Source organism: Coloeus monedula (assembly GCF_965178545.1).
Source record: "Coloeus monedula genome assembly, chromosome: W".
Taxonomy (NCBI): Eukaryota; Metazoa; Chordata; class Aves; order Passeriformes; family Corvidae; genus Coloeus; species Coloeus monedula.
This window is the reverse complement of record NC_138821.1, coordinates 28008229-28027801: the sequence shown is the minus strand read 5'-3', so window position 1 is coordinate 28027801 and position 19573 is coordinate 28008229. Positions and strand designations below refer to the sequence as shown.

General features: G+C 43.9%; 1 protein-coding gene across 2 annotated transcripts in view; it reads right to left on the bottom strand.

Moving 5' to 3' along the window:
- The window catches only part of LOC309584578 (amyloid-beta A4 precursor protein-binding family A member 1-like), a gene marked incomplete at its 5' end in the record, with an annotated part of 107107 nt that overhangs the window by 14793 nt on the left and 72741 nt on the right, over positions 1-19573 (bottom strand). The window contains 3 exons of one of the 2 annotated variants that reach the window (XM_082300666.1): positions 887-1072; positions 1696-1782; positions 2665-2697. In XM_082300666.1, coding sequence (XP_082156792.1) covers positions 887-1072; positions 1696-1782; positions 2665-2697 — 306 coding nt within the window. The remainder of the gene's footprint in view (positions 1-886; positions 1073-1695; positions 1783-2664; positions 2698-19573) is intronic. The other variant, XM_082300667.1, reaches the window with a different exon arrangement.

Below are 19573 nucleotides of genomic sequence, written 5' to 3'. Positions count from 1 at the left end.
CTTGGAAATTCTTGAAGTTTGGTGGAGATTACTTCTTGGACTGATACTTGTTGGTCACCTGACTAATAGGGATGAAGAAAAGAAGAGGCATTCAATGCTTTAATAATACTGATAGACCTTGGGCTGCCCGGCCCTCTGAGTTGGAGGACCACGACTGCAAGGACGGTGACTTTCCATTTGCGGACACTGAAATTGTAAGGGGCCAGTTGCATCAGCTGTACGATCATAAGTCCATGGGGCCTGATGGGATTCATCCAAAAGCACTGAGACTCTGGGAGATGCCCCCTGGCTGGAAGCTAGCCAACATTATTCCAATTTACAAGAAGGGCATGAGGAAGGCCCAGGAAACTACAGACCTGTTAGACTAAGCTCAGTACCTGGGCAAATTATGGAGAAGATCATACTGTAAAGATAGGGGGAATAATTTCAGCTAATCCTTCTGAAACCTTTAATTAAATCAGAAGGAAATACTAACAAAGAAAAAAAGCTTAACACACCTATTTAAGGCATATATCTGCAATCCTTATGGCAATATTCGGGAATGAAAGCTCCGTATAAAAAGAATCTTCCTTGATGGACACTCACTCTTACAGATCCTGAGCATGCATGTGTAAACTGTGGCAAGTGTTCTTTTAGAATCTGCCCCTCACTGTCTTTATGAAAGTATTAAATTTACTTGAAAAAAACAAAGTTCTATAAAAACTGAATTTTCGAGTAAAACACAGGGTTCCATTGTGCAAAGAGAAAGGAAGTTCTTCTACTTTGATGAAATATTTTTATGCAAGTAACAAACAAGCCAAATGGGATAATTTGCTATGGACTTTCAAGTCTGTCAAGATGTGCTCACATTTTACCTCCTAGAAAAATCACAAGATAAAATCCTTACATCCTCAGACTCAAAGACACGGCAAATCATTTTGAATTGCCTTTTTCCATCTTGGGAGGCATGAGATGCTTCCACATTGTCTCGGGAATTTGACTGCAGCATTCGTCTGCGAGCCATCAGGATAACTATATTCCCTATATCTGCAATGTAGGAAATGGTCCTCAGAGGATGATCCATCATAGTTTCCTGAAGGATAGAAAAAATGGTATCAGATGTTATTTTAACCAGATTTTTATTGCACTTTTGGTGTTTTATAAAGAGATTAATGGGAGTATGACATATTTGTTAAGTAAATGTTTATAAACCAGGAAAGAAGTATCTTGTATGAAAGGACAGACCAAGAGGAACCAACAGCCTCACTTTCAAAAAAAGCAAACCAAAGAAAAGTACATTTTGAAAATGTGGAAAAAACCATAAAGACTTAGGTATCTTGGCCTGAACACACACCATGCTGAGGACTAAGGACTTCAAATTATCACAATCAAATACTTCAGGCTTGGCTAGGGACAAGCTGGTACTTGTCATTATGGTACTAGGGTGCCTAGAGTGCTGTATAATGTGAACAAAGCTTCTTATTTTTTGGGCTGACTGCAATTAGCATACCTGCCAAATCAGTCAGACAACTGATTAACTCCATGTGTTATGTGGTTCTCAAGCATAGATTTCTGACCAGCAAGTCTTGGAGGGAGCTATAAAAGCCAGCACTCCATGAAAGTCAGATTTTGGCAGGTAGATGAAGGTCTGTTTCAAAGGACTATTATTATAATACTGACAAGGTTTGACCTGCAAAGATGCTTCTTTGTCCATACCTGTGTGTCTGCATTCAATACTTTTATTCTCTGTGTAGAAATGAAGAGGTCCACTTCAGTCACAGGTTGAGATTCACCTTCTGAAGCCTGCAAGGTGTCAGTAACATTAGTTAGCACCCTTAATAGTTATATTAGACCACAAACAAAAAACAGGCACCAGAACAGAAATTCAAAACAAAGTGATAGATTGCAGACACTAAACAAAAAGATATGGAAACCCTGTATTAGATATGAAAGTGGGTTAGATTCAATTTGTAAAATTTTTAATCCCATAAAAACCACTCTGACCTCCTTTCCCATAAAGGGGCTTAACAGTGACTGCTCAGAATAGGGAAAATATGTAACACAGGTGCAATTTTAAATAATTTATAGCACAGTTCTGGCAAGAGGGTCTTCAGAGTCAGACAATGTACTAACTCCCTCCAGAAGCCATACTTTTGTAAACAAAAGCAAAAGCTTGCAATTTTAAGTGCCTTTAAAAAAAGTCTGATAACTATTTAAGAACTTTATAATCGTGACATATTACTAAAACGAGTCATTCAGCATATAATTGTGTCTATACTTTTTTCCTTTATTTGAAACAGCTGTGAATCAAGCAAAACACTCCCTATAAAGGAATAAAAAAGCACTTTTTTTTTTTACTTTGCCAGTTTGCAGAATGAAACCTGACACATAAGTCCTATTTCTTCGGTATGCATTTTTGGTACTACCTGTATCCCTTTGATAAGTCCAATCTCCACCCTATTTCTAACACAGAATGGCTAATGATAATCAATGGCTAATGATGGCCAACCAGGTGATTGATTTCTGAGAAATGTTAACTGATATGGTAGCTCAGAAATAAATCTAAAAAACCCTTACTGAAGGAAGAAAAGAAGAAAAAACAACAACAACAAGAAAAAAACCCCAAAACAACAAAGCAAACAAAAGACCAGATGTAACATCAATTGGATGGTGGTTGTACTGCACCTTCTTCCTGCCTTTGGTTAATTTCTGGGCCATCTGTTTGACATGTAATAGATGGAAAATAAGTTAGAGAAGAACTTGCAGAGACTCAAGTCAAACAGGAATATATACACTAATGACAGGGCTCAATCTATCAGTTGTTCTGAATTAGTCTCTTCTTAGATTAATTTCCTATTTTTTTGGTTAAAAAAAGCTTCTTGTTTATCAGCTTTTAGAAAAATTAAAATTAAGAGAAATCTTCATCCAGAGAGTATATAAAAGGATTTTTCCTCATCTAAACATTACTCTGAAGAAACAGTTTCCTCCCCCACTCTCCAAGATCCTTTCCTCATTTACAGCAGTACGAGTCAAGAGTGGTTCCTTCTAGTGGTTTGGTCTAAAATACTCATTACTTACTTATTTACCTTCTGTGAGATAAGAATTAGGAGAAAGCAAAGCAGGCACAAAACTTAAAAGAATATAAAGAAGTTTATTAACAGACCTTTAAGAAAGAAAAAAAATCAGACCAAACCTTCAGGACACTTCTCCTCCCCCCACCTTTCTCCCTTCTCCCACTGTAAAAAGACAACCCTTGAGATTTTCAGTTAGTTTACTACTTCTATAATAACCTTTTTCAGTTCACTTAGGGAGAGGAGTCTCTCTTGCTCATGCTATGGGGACATCTCCACAAGAAGTTCTCTCATGGCTTCAGTATCACAGCGAGACAGCCACCTGGGTTGGTTCTCTGCTTGCATGTGAAAGTCCCTTCCCTTGACTTACAGCTTTCCCCACAACTGTTTTCAAGGGTTCAATCTTGAGCTAATGGGGTACTATTTTAAGGTTGAGCTGTTCAGAAACAAAGGTTCTCTTCACCCATCTCTGGGAGCATCTTCATCTCTAGGAATAGAGGCTCTCCTCCTCCCCCAGGAGCAAAGGGCCCTCATCAAATTACAGCTACTGTCATTTGCTTATTTCAGCACTTCTGCTCACAATTACAGTTTGAACACTCCAACCCCCCATGCTTTCATGAAATTACAACAGGTACTCTGATATATCATAGTCCATCACCACCATAGCTTTACAACAGAATTTCAGCTTCTAAGCATCTCCTCTTTCTCCTCCCTCAAGGTTTCAGCTCTTCCTTCTTCACTGACTTTGGTGTCTCTATGGTGTTTTCTTCACCTTCCTTCTTCCTCAGACTCGGAAGAGGATTGATGTCTGCAGGCTTCATCTGTTCTGGAGGAAACTTACAGCACTAAGAAAGGGTTAATCTCACCCAGCCCTGCAGCTGGAGTTTGCTTATTGCTGTTGGTCACATGATCTTTGCTGGACAGCAGGGCAGTGGTCTCAGACAAACCCCAGCTGCACCAGGGGCTGCCTGCACGGAGAAGGGCTGGGGGGGGGGGGGGGGGGGGGGCATGGATGGAACAGGGCTGCATGGCTCCAGGATGGCTGTGTCCCGGCCCGGCCCCACTGGGCCACACAGGCACCTCCCCCAGTTACCTGTCCCAAGGCCGGAAGCAAGAGAGAGCTTTCCCGGGCTCTGTTCATTCTTAAATGTGGACCACAGAGGTGTGTCAAGCTTCTTAAGTGGCTTAAAAAGTTGCCAATATTCAAACTAGCCAGTTGATAGGTTCTGTCAAGTCATAGAGGAAGCTGTAAGCACCTCTTTGCAAAAGAATCACTTCCGTAGCTATGCTAACCCATGAAACTCCTCCAAAGTAAAAGCAGCATAAGGTGCAAGAAAATAATCCCACCCATTATTATTCCAACTTTTTCATATTTAAAGAATTTTAATACAAATTGCTTAATGTTCTCACACATATGGCATCATAAATCCCAAATCATGCAATCTTACATCCAAACACAGAAATATATTAAAATTTCATGGAAAAAAAAAAATAGAAGTGATATCTGACTGAGCCCTTTTGCCCCCAACTACATCTCCTCCTATGTTAATACACCCATGCATTTGGAGACCAGTTTTTTCTGTGAAACTTTCAGAAGGAGTTTTCTATACCATGACATTCTGCCAAGAACAAGGAAGATAATATACTTCATAAACACCAGAAATTTTGTCTTATAATGAAGCATTATTACTGTAATGCTGCTTTATACCCAAAGATATTTCATCATAATCCCACGAAAATATCTTATGTACTATTACTGTGACAAGTACAGTGAATGAAAATAAGCACCACTGACATACCATTGCTTTGCAGTTGATTAAAATATAAGGCCAAGAACTCGACTCTAAAGTTGGTGGTTTCATTAAGAGGTGGGGGGAATGGGGAGGGCGGGCAGTGCTACAGCATGTTGTCAGCATTGGGAGTCCACCAGGAAGAATATGATGTTCATGTTGGTGGCTGCTTCTTCACTCCGTCAGAGCTAATCCCTGGCAGCTCCAGACGGATGTGCCACTGGTCAAGGCTGGGCCAATTAGAAATTGTGATAATGCCTCTGTGATAACATATTTAAGAAGAAGGGGGGGAAAAAGTTTTTGCACATGTAATTGCGGACACAGTGGGGTGAGAACATGTGAGAGGAACAACTCTGCAGACACCAAGGGCAGTGGAGAAGGAGGGGAAGGAGATGTCTGCAGCCTGTGGTGAAGACCATGGTGAAGCAGCTGTGCCCCTGCAGCCCATGGAGGACCATGGGGATGCAGAGATCCACCCTCATCCTGTGGAGGAGACCCACACCTGAGCAGGTGGAAGCCTGAGAGGAGGCTGTGACCCCGTGGGAGGGCCACGCTGGAACAGGGTCCTGGCAGGGACCTACAGACCCATGGAGAGAGGACCCCACGCTATAGCAGCCTGTCCTTGAAGGACTGCACCCCACGGAAGAGTGACCCATGTTGCAGCAGTTTGGGAAGGACTGTTGCCCATGGGATGGACTCATGTAGGAGAAGTTCATGAAGAACTATCTCTCATATGAGGGACCCCACAGTGCAGCAGGTTAATGACTCCTCTCCCTGAGCAGCGGGAGAAGCCACGGGTGATGAACAGACCATAACCTCCATTCCCTGTCTCCCTGCTGTGCTAGGGAGGGAGGTAGAGCTGAGAAGGAGAGAGGGGTGGGGGAAAGGTGTTTGTAAGGGTCCTATTTTACTTCTCATTATCCTGCTCTGATTTTGTTTGTAATAAATTCACTTCATATCTCTAATTTGAGTCTGTTTTGCCTGTGATGGTGTTTGGTGAGCTGTGGAGATACAGCTAGAAAGCAGAAGTGAGAGCACTGCTAAACTCATGTCAGAAGTAGACACACTAACGCTGCTAGGCCGAAAACCGTGGCAGGCAGCACAACCTATAATGAAATAGTCAGCATAAAAGAAAGGCATGCTTGGCATGTACCTGTGATAGTTAGTTCTAGCTTTTAGTTTTGCAATGTTATTAAGAAACATAGATATGGTTGTTATAGTGATTGCTGCTTATATAAGAATTTATTTTTAGTAACTGCTGAAAAGGTATAAATACTCAGCTCTGTATCAATAAAATTGGCTTATTGCATCCAAGCAATCTGCCCCGTCTCTTTCATCGCCAACCGTCTCGCGACAACTGGTGCCCCATGTGAGGACTGGGCTTTCTCCTATGGGACAGTCGGCAACGCCCTGCAGAACTTCAGTAACTTTGCTGAAGGTTAAGCCGCAGCTGAAGTGGGAGCCTTCAGAACTGTGGTTAAGACGCAGAGAGAAGCGGGAGCCACGCCGGCCGGCAACTGATCCTCTGAAAAAGAGGTGAGTCACTGCAGGGAAATATGGGCCAGGGTCAGGGGATGACCACCCTAGAAAGAGACGTGCTTGAGCTTATGTCAAAGCTGCTAGACAAGCAAGGCAAATCTTTGCCTGCTCACAATTTGAAAACTATACTCCGATGGACTGCTTCTAAACTGGAAGGAGTAACTCAGTCCACAATTTTTAAGGCAGATTTATGGGATAAAGTAGGAGTGGAACTTTGGAATGCTGTGGCTAACGGTGATAAAAATACTGCACAAATGATTCCCTCCTGGAAAGTAATTTTTAAAGCTTTAAAAGCTCAAGAAAAATCTCTTGCTAAAGATAATGGGGATGCCCCTTGCTCTCCCTCTGCAGAAGCAGAGCCTCAGAACTCTTTACAATTTGAAGACTGTGCCTCCTTCACCAAAGGCTTCAGCCCCCCTTGCAACAAAGAGGGAGAAGGGCACCTCATGATCTATAAAAGCATTTATCGCTGGCTACGGTCTAGCTGACAGCAGAGAGGATGATAGAGAGGATCCCTTTGACCCCGGATCTATCGATCCTGAAAAAGAGCCAGATTTATTTCCCATCTACCCTCACAAGACCTGGGTCCGCTTGAAACAACAAGCATTAAAAGAAGGGGACTTTGACTTCGCAGACAAAATTGTGGCACCGGTCTTGTATACGGGACCAAGAAAACGGAATGCCCATTGGGAACAGATATCTTTCTCAGAGATCAAAGAGCTTCGGTGGGCAGCCACAGAGCACGGTATCAGTTCACCGTATTTTGTGACCTTGTTAGATTCCATGCTTGCAGCTCATATTATGACACCATATGATTTAAAAACACTGGCACGGCTGCTGCTATCTCCCGCTCAAAACGCTTTATGGGAAAAGGAGTGGGAAAAAGGTCTACAGGATCTGCTCCTATCTTATGTGGGTCATGCTAATCAGACCCTGGCGGCCCTCACGATTAGACAGCTTATGGGAACGGGACCATATATCGACCCTAATGTCCAAGCCCAAGGCATTCCCCGGAAGCCCTTGAGGGAGTCTGAAATGCGGCTCGCCAAGCTTTCCTGAAGGTCCCTGGTGCAAAAACGCCTCAGAAATCATTTATGATTGTTGTCCAGGGGCCCCAAGTATCTTATATGCAGTTTATCGACCGCCTTAAGCATGCGCTCGAATGCCAAATTGATAATGCAAGAGGCTCGTGAAATTTTGCTTCTGAAGCTCACTGTTGAGAATGCCAATGCAGACTGTAAAAAACTCCTTAAGTCTCTGCCTAACAAGAATCCGACTCTGGTCGAAATGATTGAAGCATGCAATCATGTTGGCACCCTAGAACATCAATATTCAGCCATGGCTGCAGCCCTTGCATCCATGAGAGGGCCTCCTGCAACTTCAGGAGTCTGTTTCGGCTGCAGCAAACCCGGTCATTTGAGAAGGGACTGTTCTGCTCCAAAAAGAGATAAACCCAAAGCCACTCCTGTGTGCTCACGGTGCCGCAGAGGCCCACATTCTGCTAACCAATGTCACTCTAAGTATGATTCCGAAGGTCACCTGCTCCAAGGATACCAGGGAAACTGGAACCAGGGCGTGGGACGGCGGCGCCACGCTCTGACACAAATGCCTCAGCCGCCTCTGCAGATGCCCGCTCTGCAGATGCCAGCCTCGCAGATGTCAGCCCCACAGATGCCCAGCAGCAGCTTCCCTCAAGTCTTCACCCAGCAACTGCAGGCAGTGCCGGATTGGACTTACACACCTCAACCACAGTAACGTTAAATAATTCTTCTGTTCATTTACTCCCTACAGGAATTTTTTGGACCACTAGGGCCCCAAAAGAGCGCCCTACTTTTAGGAAAGTCCTCAAACAGCCTTCCAGGACTTTCTGCTCTCCCTGTAGTTATAGACTTAAATTTTAAGGACGAACTTAAGATCATAGTTTGGACCTCTAATCCACCGTGTTTTATTCCACGAGGCACCTGCATAGCTAAATTAATCCCTCTCCCACATGATTCACCATCCTTTGTAGAAAAATATGGCACCAAGGTGGGAGAATCTGGTTTTATAGGGACCCCACAAATACTATGGGCACAAACAATTTCTGATAAGCATCCTACCTGTCAGTGCACCCTGTCATTACAGGGACAACAAATAACACTCACCGGTATTTTAGATACCGGAGCTGACGTTACTGTCATTTCTCAAGATAAGTGGCCCTCTAACTGGGCCCTTATGGAGGTGCCTATGGCCCTCACCAGGATAGGAGGAAGTAGTCGCAGTTATCAAAGTCGCCATCTGATTCAGGTGACAGGACCAGAAAACCACACAGCCTCTGTAAGGCCATTTGTTCTACCTGTGCCCATAGCGTTATCGGGATGAGATGTACTCTCTCAATGGAGTTTCAGAATTCAGTCAGATTTTTAATAGGGACCATTGAGGCATGCAACACCCTGAAATTAACCTGGAAAACTGAGACACCTATTTGGGTGGATCAATGGTCCCTGGCATTGCCTAAACTGCATGCACTTGCTGAATTGGTCCAGGAACAGCTTCAAAAGGGACATATAGTCCCCTCCACTAGTCCTTGGAATTCACCTGTGTTTGTTATTAAAAAACAACCTGGCAAGTGGTGCTTGCTCCATGATCTTCACAAGATTAATGCTGTTATGGAGGACATGGGAGCCCTCCAGCCTGGCCTCCCATCTCCTACCATGATCCCCCAAAATTGGCACTTGACAGTCATTGATTTAAAAGATTGCTTTTTTGACATTCCCTTGCATCCTGAGGATGCACCAAAATTTGCCTTTTCTGTCCCGAGCACCAATATGCAGGTAGCCTTGCAAAGATATCGCTGGGTTGTCCTGCCCCAAGGCATGAAAAACAGCCCCACTATTTGCCAGCGGTTTGTTGCAAAAATCCTCCGTCCCATTCACTTAGACATGCCTGACACTCTATATGGATGACATATTAATTGCTGCAGAAAAACAAGAAGTCATGGAGAAAGCCTTAGCCCTTGTTAGTAATGCTGTAACTCAAGCAGGACTTTGTGTTGCTCCTGAAAAAATTCAGCGTCAATCCCCTTGGAAATAGCTGGGCTGGCGAATTAGGACCCAGAGTATTTCTCCTCAACCTTTACAAATTCAAACCAACATTTGTACTTTGCATGATGCTCAGAAACTTTTGGGGACAATTAATTGGGTTTGTCCCCTGTTAGGAATCTCAAACGCAGACTGACTTGAGCCCTTTGTTTGCTCTGTTAAAAGGGGAACCAGATTTACTATCACATAATGTTGGGGTTTTAGGAGCTCTCCTGGTTTCTTTTTTTCTGTTAAAGGAATTTCCCCCATACATGTTGCTAGGGGAACAAATGGCTGGGCACTTAAGAAAAACAAAAGACATGGCTACTTTTTTTGTTTCATCTGGGTGTGTAGTCGGTCTCAGCATTCGGAAGGAGAGGGAAGCTGCTTTCTTCAGCTGCTTTTCCTTCTGCTGGAGAAGCCCCGGGATCCCAAAGCCCGCCTTCCCTGCCCTGCAAGGAGCCGGGCTGTGGCCACCCTGCCCCGCCGTTGCTTCGAGCCTTCGCTACGTTGTAGCCGTGTTCGCCCTGCCTGCCCAGACCTCCGGGGGTTTCCCTGTTTGGATACATCTCGTCTGCCACCCGGGATTTGTGCTCGTCCCTGCGTTCCAGCCTGCCGTTCCAGCCTGCTCTTCCTGAGGGTCTGGCCGGACACTGGGGTCAGCTGCCCAGGGGTTTGTGATGCTTCTTTGTTCCATCCCTTCCCGGGATCCCAGGGCACCAGCACCGCGTTCTCCCCAAGCTCTCTCCGGAGCGCCCCCTGCAGCCACAGGGGAACCATCTCACCTGCCCCTGCTCACCGGGAGCCACCAGCGCCCCTGCCAGCTGCGAGCGGAACTGCACCCAAGGGGAAAGGGCCCGACAGCCGAGAAGGCTGGGACTGGGTTTGTGATTGTTTGCTGTTACTGCCATAGTTATTTGTGGGGTATGCCCAGCCTCTGCCCTGGAGGGATCTCTGCTGAGATAAGAGATTTCGTAATCGCCCAGCAGGACTCCCTGGAAAGGCAACCACTTCTTTGGTCAGGGTGAGAAAAGACAGACCCACAATCCTTTAGGAGACCCTATGCAGATCCCTTGTAACCCATTGGCCTTCACCCATCCCCTGTATCCCTATAAAAGCTAAGGCCTCTGCCCTGTGGGAGAGAGCTCTCGTCCCTGGCTTTCCCCTTCGCCAGAGTACGGACTGACAATAAAGCTACCTTCCGTGCAGAACCAGCCACACGAGCCTCTCGTCTCTCTCTCTGGTCTGGTCTGGCCTGGAGGCTGCCCTGCAGAGCTGAGCTGGAATCACGAGCTGATAATCACTAAAGAGCTGACAGTCTCTGCAAGGGCCCTCCTGGCCAGCAGCTGAGGGAAGACACCGGGCCTGGGGAAGGCGATTCCTTTCGGTACCACCTCTCCGGACTGGTCACTTCTTCCTGGGTCAGAGCTACTGACCCCATCACCAGCTGTAATAGTTATTGTTGTTTGTTTGACTGGTTATACACATATAGATATATAATAGTAAAGAACTGTTATTCCTATTTTCCACATCTTTGCCTAAAAGGCCCTTGATTTCAAAATTATAATAACTCGGAGGGAAGGGGGTTGCATCTGCCATTCCAAGGGAGGCTTCTGCCTTCCTTAGCAGACACTTGTCTTTCAAACCAAGACAGTCCCCTGTTAGGAATTTCAAATGCAGACTTGAGCCCTCTGTTTGCTCTGTTAAAAGGAGAGCCTGATTTGCTATCACCTTGGCAGCTTACACTGGAAGCTCGCCAAGCATTGCAAAAAGTAGCTGATGCTATCTCAAATCAGCAAGCAGCCCGTTGGGCTCCGGAGTTGCCTTTTTCTTTAATCATTTTAAATCCAGCCAAACAGCCCCATGCTTTGATTTTTCAGTGGGACCCTAACTTGCCAGACCTTTTATTAATTATTGAATGGATTTTCCTGCCACACCACATGTCTAAAACTGTCAGTACCCAACATTAAATGTTTGCTTTGCTTATTGTAAAAGCTAGACAGAGACTTGTTACACTTGCAGGTGTTGATTTCTGTTTGATTTGTTTGCCTGTTACTGCTGTTTATTTACAGTGGCTTTTTCAACAGTCTTAAGTGTTTCAGATGGCTCTCACCAATTTTTCTGGACAACTTTCCACACATCCCCCAAAACACAAGCTCGTGGCAGCAGGTTTTAATCTTTTAACATGACCCAAGAGAAGCAAAGTCCCCTTGCAAGCATTAACTGTTTTTACAGATGGATCTGATCGCAGCCACAAGTCTGTGATGCTGTGTTGGGATTCAAATCTCAACTGATGGGACTCAGATGTCACCACGGTTTCAGGGTCTCCTCAAATTGCTGAATTAGTGGCTGTTGTACGAGCCTTTGAACGCTTGTCTATTCCTTTTAACCTAATAACTGATTCTGCTTATGTTGCAGGACATGGAAAGAGCTGAAGCTGCTGTGTTGAAAGATGTGCCTAATGCAGATTTGTTTTATTGGCTGCAACAACTTGTTTTTCTTTTAGTTAACAGACAAGAATCATATTTTGTAATGCATATTAGATCTCACACTACTTTACCTGGTTTCATTGCAGAAGGGAATCGCCAAGCGGATCTACTTACGCTACTTGCGCAAGTAGTGCCTGATTGCTTTTCCCAAGCAAAAATCAGCCACTCATTTTTTCATCAGAATGCTGCTGCACTTGTGAGAACTTTTGCTTTGCCTTCTCACCTCTAACATTGTGGCTGTGTGCCCAGACTGTCAAAGACACTCCTTTCCTTCTCTAGCTGGAGGTGTTAACAATAGAGGACTCCAGAGCCTCGAAATTTGGCAAACAGATGTTACTCACTTTCCTGAATTTGGCAGACTTAAGTATATACACTCCTCTATAGACACCTTTTCAGGTGCCCTGTTTGCATCTTGTCATACAGGAGAATCAGCAAAAGATGTTTGCCCTCATTTTGCGAGTGCCTTTGCAGTCTTGGGAATTCCTTCACAAATTAAAACTGATAATGGCCCACCGTATATTTCCCAGAGAATTGCAAATTTTCTTGCCCTCTGGGGAGTGACACACAAGACAGGGATTCCTCATTCCTCCACAGGCCAAGCTATTATTGAGCGAGCCCACTGTTCACTAAAGCATCTTTTATTACAACAGAAAGGGGGAATGGGGAAAGCTACCCCAGCTGGACGCTTACAGAAGGCATTGTATGTTTTTAATTTTTTTAATTGTTCCCTGATGGATCCCAACCCTCTGATTGTAAGGCACTTTGGCAGTAACCAACAGTTAGAAGTTAAACAGAAGGCCCCAGTCCTTGTTAAAGACCCAGAGACAGGTAAGATCCTGGGACCTTATCCCCTCACCACATGGGGAAGGGGTTTTGCCTGTGTTTCTACAAAGAATGGCCCAAGGTGGATCCCAGCCAAGAATGTGAGACCCTTCAGGGAATCCTAAAAAGCTTCTCCTGAGGACTTTGAGGATCTCGATCACCCTGGCACACTATCAGCAGAGACCCCGGCCATCCCAGACTCTGCCTCGGTTCCAGAGACCACAGAGGACACCTCAGCCCGACCATCAGCTCAACCAGCTTCTACTTGATTCCAGAGGACTTATTGACTTTACACCACTTTTTGATTTCCAGGGACAACCCACTCCAGCAGAAGTACAAACTATAATTGCAGATCAAGTCTCTCTCCGTGAGCAGTATTGGAAACGGTTTAAGGAGAGACTTGGACTTGAGAACAACCCTGTTCCTTGTTTTATTTGCAAAAATTATTCTCATCAAGTATGGGTTTTGTGTCCGTGTCGAAAGTGTCAGAAGTGGTGGTATTGCATATCGCATCACCGCCGTGGCAACTGTCCACAGTGTGATCCTTTGTGCTATTCCTATGGTAACTGTCTCATTTTAAAATTTGTGTGTGGACATGAATATGGCTGGCTTCCACAATGGTATCTTTGGGATCCAGACCTGACTTTTCAGGCTGGTCCTTTTAGCAGGACTCTTTCTCGACGAAGGAGAAGTGGCCGCAATGCCACCCCTCCCAGAACGCAATGTTTGGCTTACGCTAGCTGAATCCTTAAATGAGTCTACGCTGTGCCTGTCCACGACCTCCCCTGGTGACCCTTTCCAAACCTGTTTGGTGGCTATGCCCTTAGTGAAAAGTGAATGGGATACTTTATTCAATTTAACAGTTCGAAGGGAGTGTACTGCTATGGGCCAAATTGAGCCGAGCTGGTGGTGCCAGGAAAGTTGGCGAAAAAAGGCTGGTGAATCAGCCAGGTGGTACTTTTCCAATGACAAAGATTTAGGAGTAAATAAGGTCCTTAATTTTCCCCCTCTTCCTATGCAGCCCCAAGAACAGGATATTCTTGGGTCCACGTAGTCTTTGGCATGTTTTTTATCTAAATTATACTAACAGCCCCAACAGAAAATTTGGCTTAAGATGTTTCAGGAACAGGAATTTATGCCAATGCTTCTGCCTGGTGTAATCATACTTTGCCCCAACCAATCACTCCTGGAAGTGATGCTATTGGATTGCTAGACAATATATTTTTGATATGTGGAAACAGAGCATGGAAGGGAATACCAGGTAGGGCCATAGGAGGTCCTTGTACTTTCGGGCAACTAACCACGTTTCACTCATTTCGGGGAAACTTGCCATCTCTGCATAAACTAGTGCGAGCAAAACACAGCACACACACATATAGCCAAGATTGTGATGATAATGTTCAATCTTGGAACCTAGGAGCCCGAGTGTTTGCCCCTATCATTCCATCTATCGGAACAGCACGTGCCCTGAAAACCCCGAATAACCTTGGCTGCTGGCTTGCAAAACAAACTAATGCTACTAGCTCTGCTTTAACAGGCTTATTAACAGACGTAGATAGCGTGAGACATGCTACACTGCAAAATAGAGCTGCAATTGACTTTTTGCTTTTAGCGCATGGAGATGGCTGTGATGAATTTGAAGGCTTATGCTCCATGAACCTGTCTGATCACTCCCTGTCTATTCATGCTAACATACAAGCCCTTCGAGATAGTGTCAGCAAATTGAGAGTTGTAAGTGATAACGACTGGCTTGGAAACATACTTGGAGGATGGGGACTTACTGGCCGGCTTAAGCATTTAGCTAAAGCAGGAATTTATATTTTAGCCATGCTGTTGCTTATAATGATTTGTCTGCCATGTGTTTTGTAATGTGTTCAGAGACTGATCGATAAGTCAACAAAGAAAATTTTACTCGTAGATAAGAAAGGGGGAGATGCGGAGATACAGCTAGAAAGCAGAAGTGAGAGCACTGCTAAACTCATGTCAGAAGTAGACACGCTAACGCTGCTAGGCCGCAAACTATGGCAGGCAGTACAGCCTATAATGAAATAGTCAGCATAAAAGAAAGGCATGCTTGGCATGTACCTGTGATAGTTAGTGCTAGCTTTTAGTTTTGCAATGTTATTAAGAAACATAGATATGGTTGTTATAGTGATTGCTGCTTATATAAGAATTTATTTTTAGTAACTGCTGAAAAGGTATAAATACTCAGCTCTGTATCAATAAAATCGGCTCATTGCATCCAAGCAATCTGCCCCGTCTCTTTCATCGCCAACTGTCTCGCGACAGTGAGTGATCTCTCCTGGTCCTTATCTCAGCTCATGAACCCTTCATTAAATTTTCTTTCCTCTGTCCAGCTGCAGAGGGGAGTGAGTGAGTGGCTTTGGTGGGTGCTTGTCATCTGGCCTGCACCAACCCACTACAGGTCCCTTCCAACCCAAACCATTCTATGATTCTATGATATTGCCTGGATAGGAGGAAATCAATGAAAAGGAACATCATTAATTGTTGACATCATTGAACCATGCAAAGACAATGTTTCTTTAGCTCCTGGTTGTATTCAAGCCCAATTGTAGGTACAACCTGTGACAGGAAGATGAAGATGGTACCTTGCCTGCTGAGATTAGAAAGATAATTTTGGATAATGCAACTGAGTTTGGTGAACTTTACCTATAGCCCCAACAATTATATGGTCACTGCCTTTGTGTTAACAGTGTTTAGTGCTAAAGTGTATGAAATTTATCCCATCATTGCCTTAGGATTAATTCACAATGGAACTATACTGTACCCTATGGAACATACGCTATGGACCCATAAAGAAGAAAACAAAAGGCAAACTATAGATGTTGATGCATGCATTGTGCAGGAACAATAGTTTATCTGTGAAGGAAATACAATAAAGGCTCAAGATATTTGTCTTGACACTGAGCAAAACATGTAATTTTGAGATTTGACCAGATGACAGCCCAGGTACCATGCTTGTGTATATAGGCAAGGGATGTGTTTGCTTGAGAACACTTTGTGACCATGTTGTTGTAGACGGTCAGCTGATAATAATTAAAAATCATTTTAACTTCTGCATTTGTAAATTTGTTCAGGTTAAGGGTTATGATTTTAATTATTGAGCTCTGGTTACCTCTTACCAGTTGTTGAAATCTAATTACACCTCGATCCAAGCCTTACAGCCTACTCCCATTGGTGTGAACCTCATGCTGGTAAAGAAACTGTTAAAACATGAGGACTCGAGATGACTGTTGAAACAAGCACAAGAAAATGGACAGAAAACTTTGATTACTGTCCATCATGATGTGGAAGATATTCACTGAATAACGGAGTGAGTGAAGAAAGATGGGGAACATCATTGGTGGGATATTTTAGTTGGATGGTCATCAACAGCAACAGGAATTCTTAACAAGATGTTGCACCCTGTGATTGCTCTTTTAATGTTAACCTTTCTGCTTTTCATTTTGATGATTGGTTTCTAAATTAAGTTGTGGGGAATTATAAAGAGATTACCCCCAAATCTTAAAAATAGCTTATAGAATGCATTTGCCACTTTCTCTCTCTCCTGCTTTCTTTTCTTTTCTTTTCCCTTGAAACCTAAGTGGTATGTAACAAAAGGTTAACCACAAGTAACACTGTAACAAGATGTGCAGGTAAAGCAAGCAAAATAGCAGAGCAAGCAAGATAGCAAAGCCAGTGAGATAACATGTGCCATCAAGAGCAAGATAGCAAGTTTTGATGGAACTTGCAAACTGCAAAATTAGCTAAAAACAAGTTAGACTGAAAAACAAGAAGCACCAGGCATCCGCTGAAGATAGAAGTAAAAAGTTCAAACGTGAGGAAGGCTACAGAAGTCTTCATCAAAAGATCACCAGAAGACTGACGACCACCACAGAAGGAACTGAAGCAACAAGCTGTTGTAAAACCATGGCACAGCTTTGTGCAAATATGAGTATGCTAATGATATATTGTAATTGTGACATTGCACAGAAGGGCTTTTAAAATGTAACTGAAGGCTAAAGAAGATTGAGTGAATTTTTGGCAGAGAGATCCCCCTCACTTCCAGCACTGAATAAACAAATACCTGCTCTGTAGCCGTCTGACTATAGAGTTTTATTTTCTTCCCTATTTTTGGGCATCAGTCTGGCGAGCCAGCCAGGAGGAACTCTCTGCCCAGCTGTGAGGTCCTCTGGAGCTGCAGACTCCCTTGGTGCTCCCCAAGATTTTCTCAGAGGGACTCTGCGCTTCACCAGGTCTCTGCAGGTGTAGACAAGGACCAACTGTAGGAAATTTAAGTTATTTGTTGATAGTTTTGAATTTTGTTTCTGGTCTTGGTTAAGTAACTTCCATAAGATGTGTGTGATGACTCATGCAGGGCGCTGTATCATGGGTGAAATTCCCGATGTTGATACATAAGGGGTTAGAGTCCCATAGGGGTTAGAGTCCCCTAAAAGGAAGTCTGATGACTTTAAGTATTGGCCTAGGTCTTGGAATTTTGGGTTTGATTGTTGTATATGCCATTTTGTGTCTTCTATATAAGACTGGTGTTTCTTGTCCGTGTGTCTGTTAATAAGTTTTCGTTTCTTGCCTGTGTGTCTATTAAAAGGTTTTTGGCTTATGCCACTTCGTACACCATTACCTTTTCTGTTGTTGGGATCAGGACGGTGTAGATTGTGTGGGAGTGGACTGTGTGATCCTTTCGTGTTTATTGCTTGTCAACATTGTAAACGCGAATACTGGTGCAGGTAGAAACTAAGATTCCCAATTTGTGGTCGGTGCAGTATCCACAGAATAAGAGTAAAGAAAGGAACACAAGTGATATTTTTTGCTGTAAAGTGTGGGCATCTGGATAGCACCAGGAATGGGCAGCACCGACAGTAAGGAGATTGTCAAAAAGAGTCCGTTAGGGTGTGTTTTGGCTCATTGGAAGGATTTAGGAGGGATCCCTGAAAACAGTTTAAAGAAAAGTGATTTAATTAAATATTGTAATCAGTGATGGCCACTATATAAATTAGAAAATGAAGAAAAGTGGCCTGTAAACGGGATGTTACAATATAATACTCAATTGCAGTTAATGTTATTTTTAAGAAGAGAGGGTAAATGGAATGAGGTTATGTACCTGGATATGTTTTTTACTCTGAGAAACAAGCCTGAGTGGCAGAGAGGGTGTGGTATAAATTTACCCCCACAAGATCCCTTAGTTTTGGCCCTAGAAAAGGATGGAGGTAAAAGAAGTATGAGAAGGTGTTGTTCTGCATGTAGTATAGGTCAGAGGTGTCTTAAACTGAGAGATAGAGAAGAAGAAGATAGTGAGGTTGATCTTTTAGAATTACAATCTAATCTCCTCAGGAGAGTTCCCGGGGCCCCTCAATTATCACCTAGTGGTAGTAGATTAGAAAGTGAGAAAGGAGATGACTCAGATGACCCAGATGAGGGAACGAGCTCAGGGACTCCAGTGACAGCTCGCACTAGAAGCAAGACTAAAAATGTTTTTCCAGTTATTGCTCCTTTGAGAGAAGTGGTAGGTCCCGCGGGAAATGCCATGAGAGTAAAAGTACCTTTTTCCACTAGTGATTTGAATAGTTGGAGAGAAGAGGTTAAACCTTTCAGGGAAGACCCCAGTAAAGTGTGGACCCAGATTGGGGTGATAATGATTTAATGCTGACAGAATGAACAGAAACTGAAAAAGAATTAGTGATTTAAACAGCTAAAGCACATGTGCAGGGACAAATTGCTAGTGGAGCCCTACAGGGTAATGTGGACATGCTATTCCCTACCACAAATCCTCTGTGGGATCCAAATGATCCAGGCGAATATGCCTTGCTAACCAGATACCGGGAATTAGTCAAATTTGGATTACAGAATGTCATTCCGAAAGCAGTAAATTGGGCGTTAATGTATAATGTTATACAGGGACAGCACGAGTCTCCTACCGACTTTGTAGACAGGCTCCGAGCAAAAGTTTGCAACCCTTGATCCTGCTTCAGAAACGGGGAAGCAGCAGTTAGTCTCCTTGATGCTAGGACAGTCCAGCCCAGACATCAGACAGAAACTACAGAGATTAAAAGAGATAGATAATAGAAATTTAGAAGCATTAATGGGAGAAGCCTGGAGGGTATATAACAACTCAGACAAGCAAGAGAAGAAAAACCTCTCAGGGGCCATAGTGGCAGCTTTAGAGCAACACCAAAGAGGAGAACATGGTCCGGGATGAGGTAGAGGCATAGGTAAAGCTGGAAATAGTAGAGGTGGCTCAAATCAATCCCAAGGGAGGTTAGGGCCAAATCAGTGTGCTTACTGTAAGAAAGAAGGGCATTGGAAACGCCAGTGCCCAGGTTTACTGAACACTACACAGGAAACTTTTGCTGCAGCAATAGATAACAGTGAGTGACGGGAACAGGCACCATCTTTCTCCACAACAAGAAGGCTTATTATCTAACATTACTCTCTCTTTTTTTACCCTTGTGCCTGCATGCACCCTGCTGTTAAATAAAAAGGTTTTTTTTCACTTTCCTCCAAGAAATTCCTTTTGAACCTCTGGGGGAGGGGCTGCAGAAACCTGCCTTCCATTAGAGGACACGTTCGTCTCAGGACGTTTCCTCCTAATTTGTCTCAAACCGAGACACGGGGGGAAGGGTTTTGGGAGTTGCAGCATAAATATCGTGAGAGGTATTTGCGGGCGGACTCTGGGACTTTTGTCTGTGGGGGTGGGGGGCTGGTTGCTGGACCCTTTTTTGGCTCGGCAGTCGAGGAGAACGGTCGTGTGTGTCACAGAGGGCGTTTGGCTGCTCCAGGGATACTGTTAGACTTTAGTTTGCCCC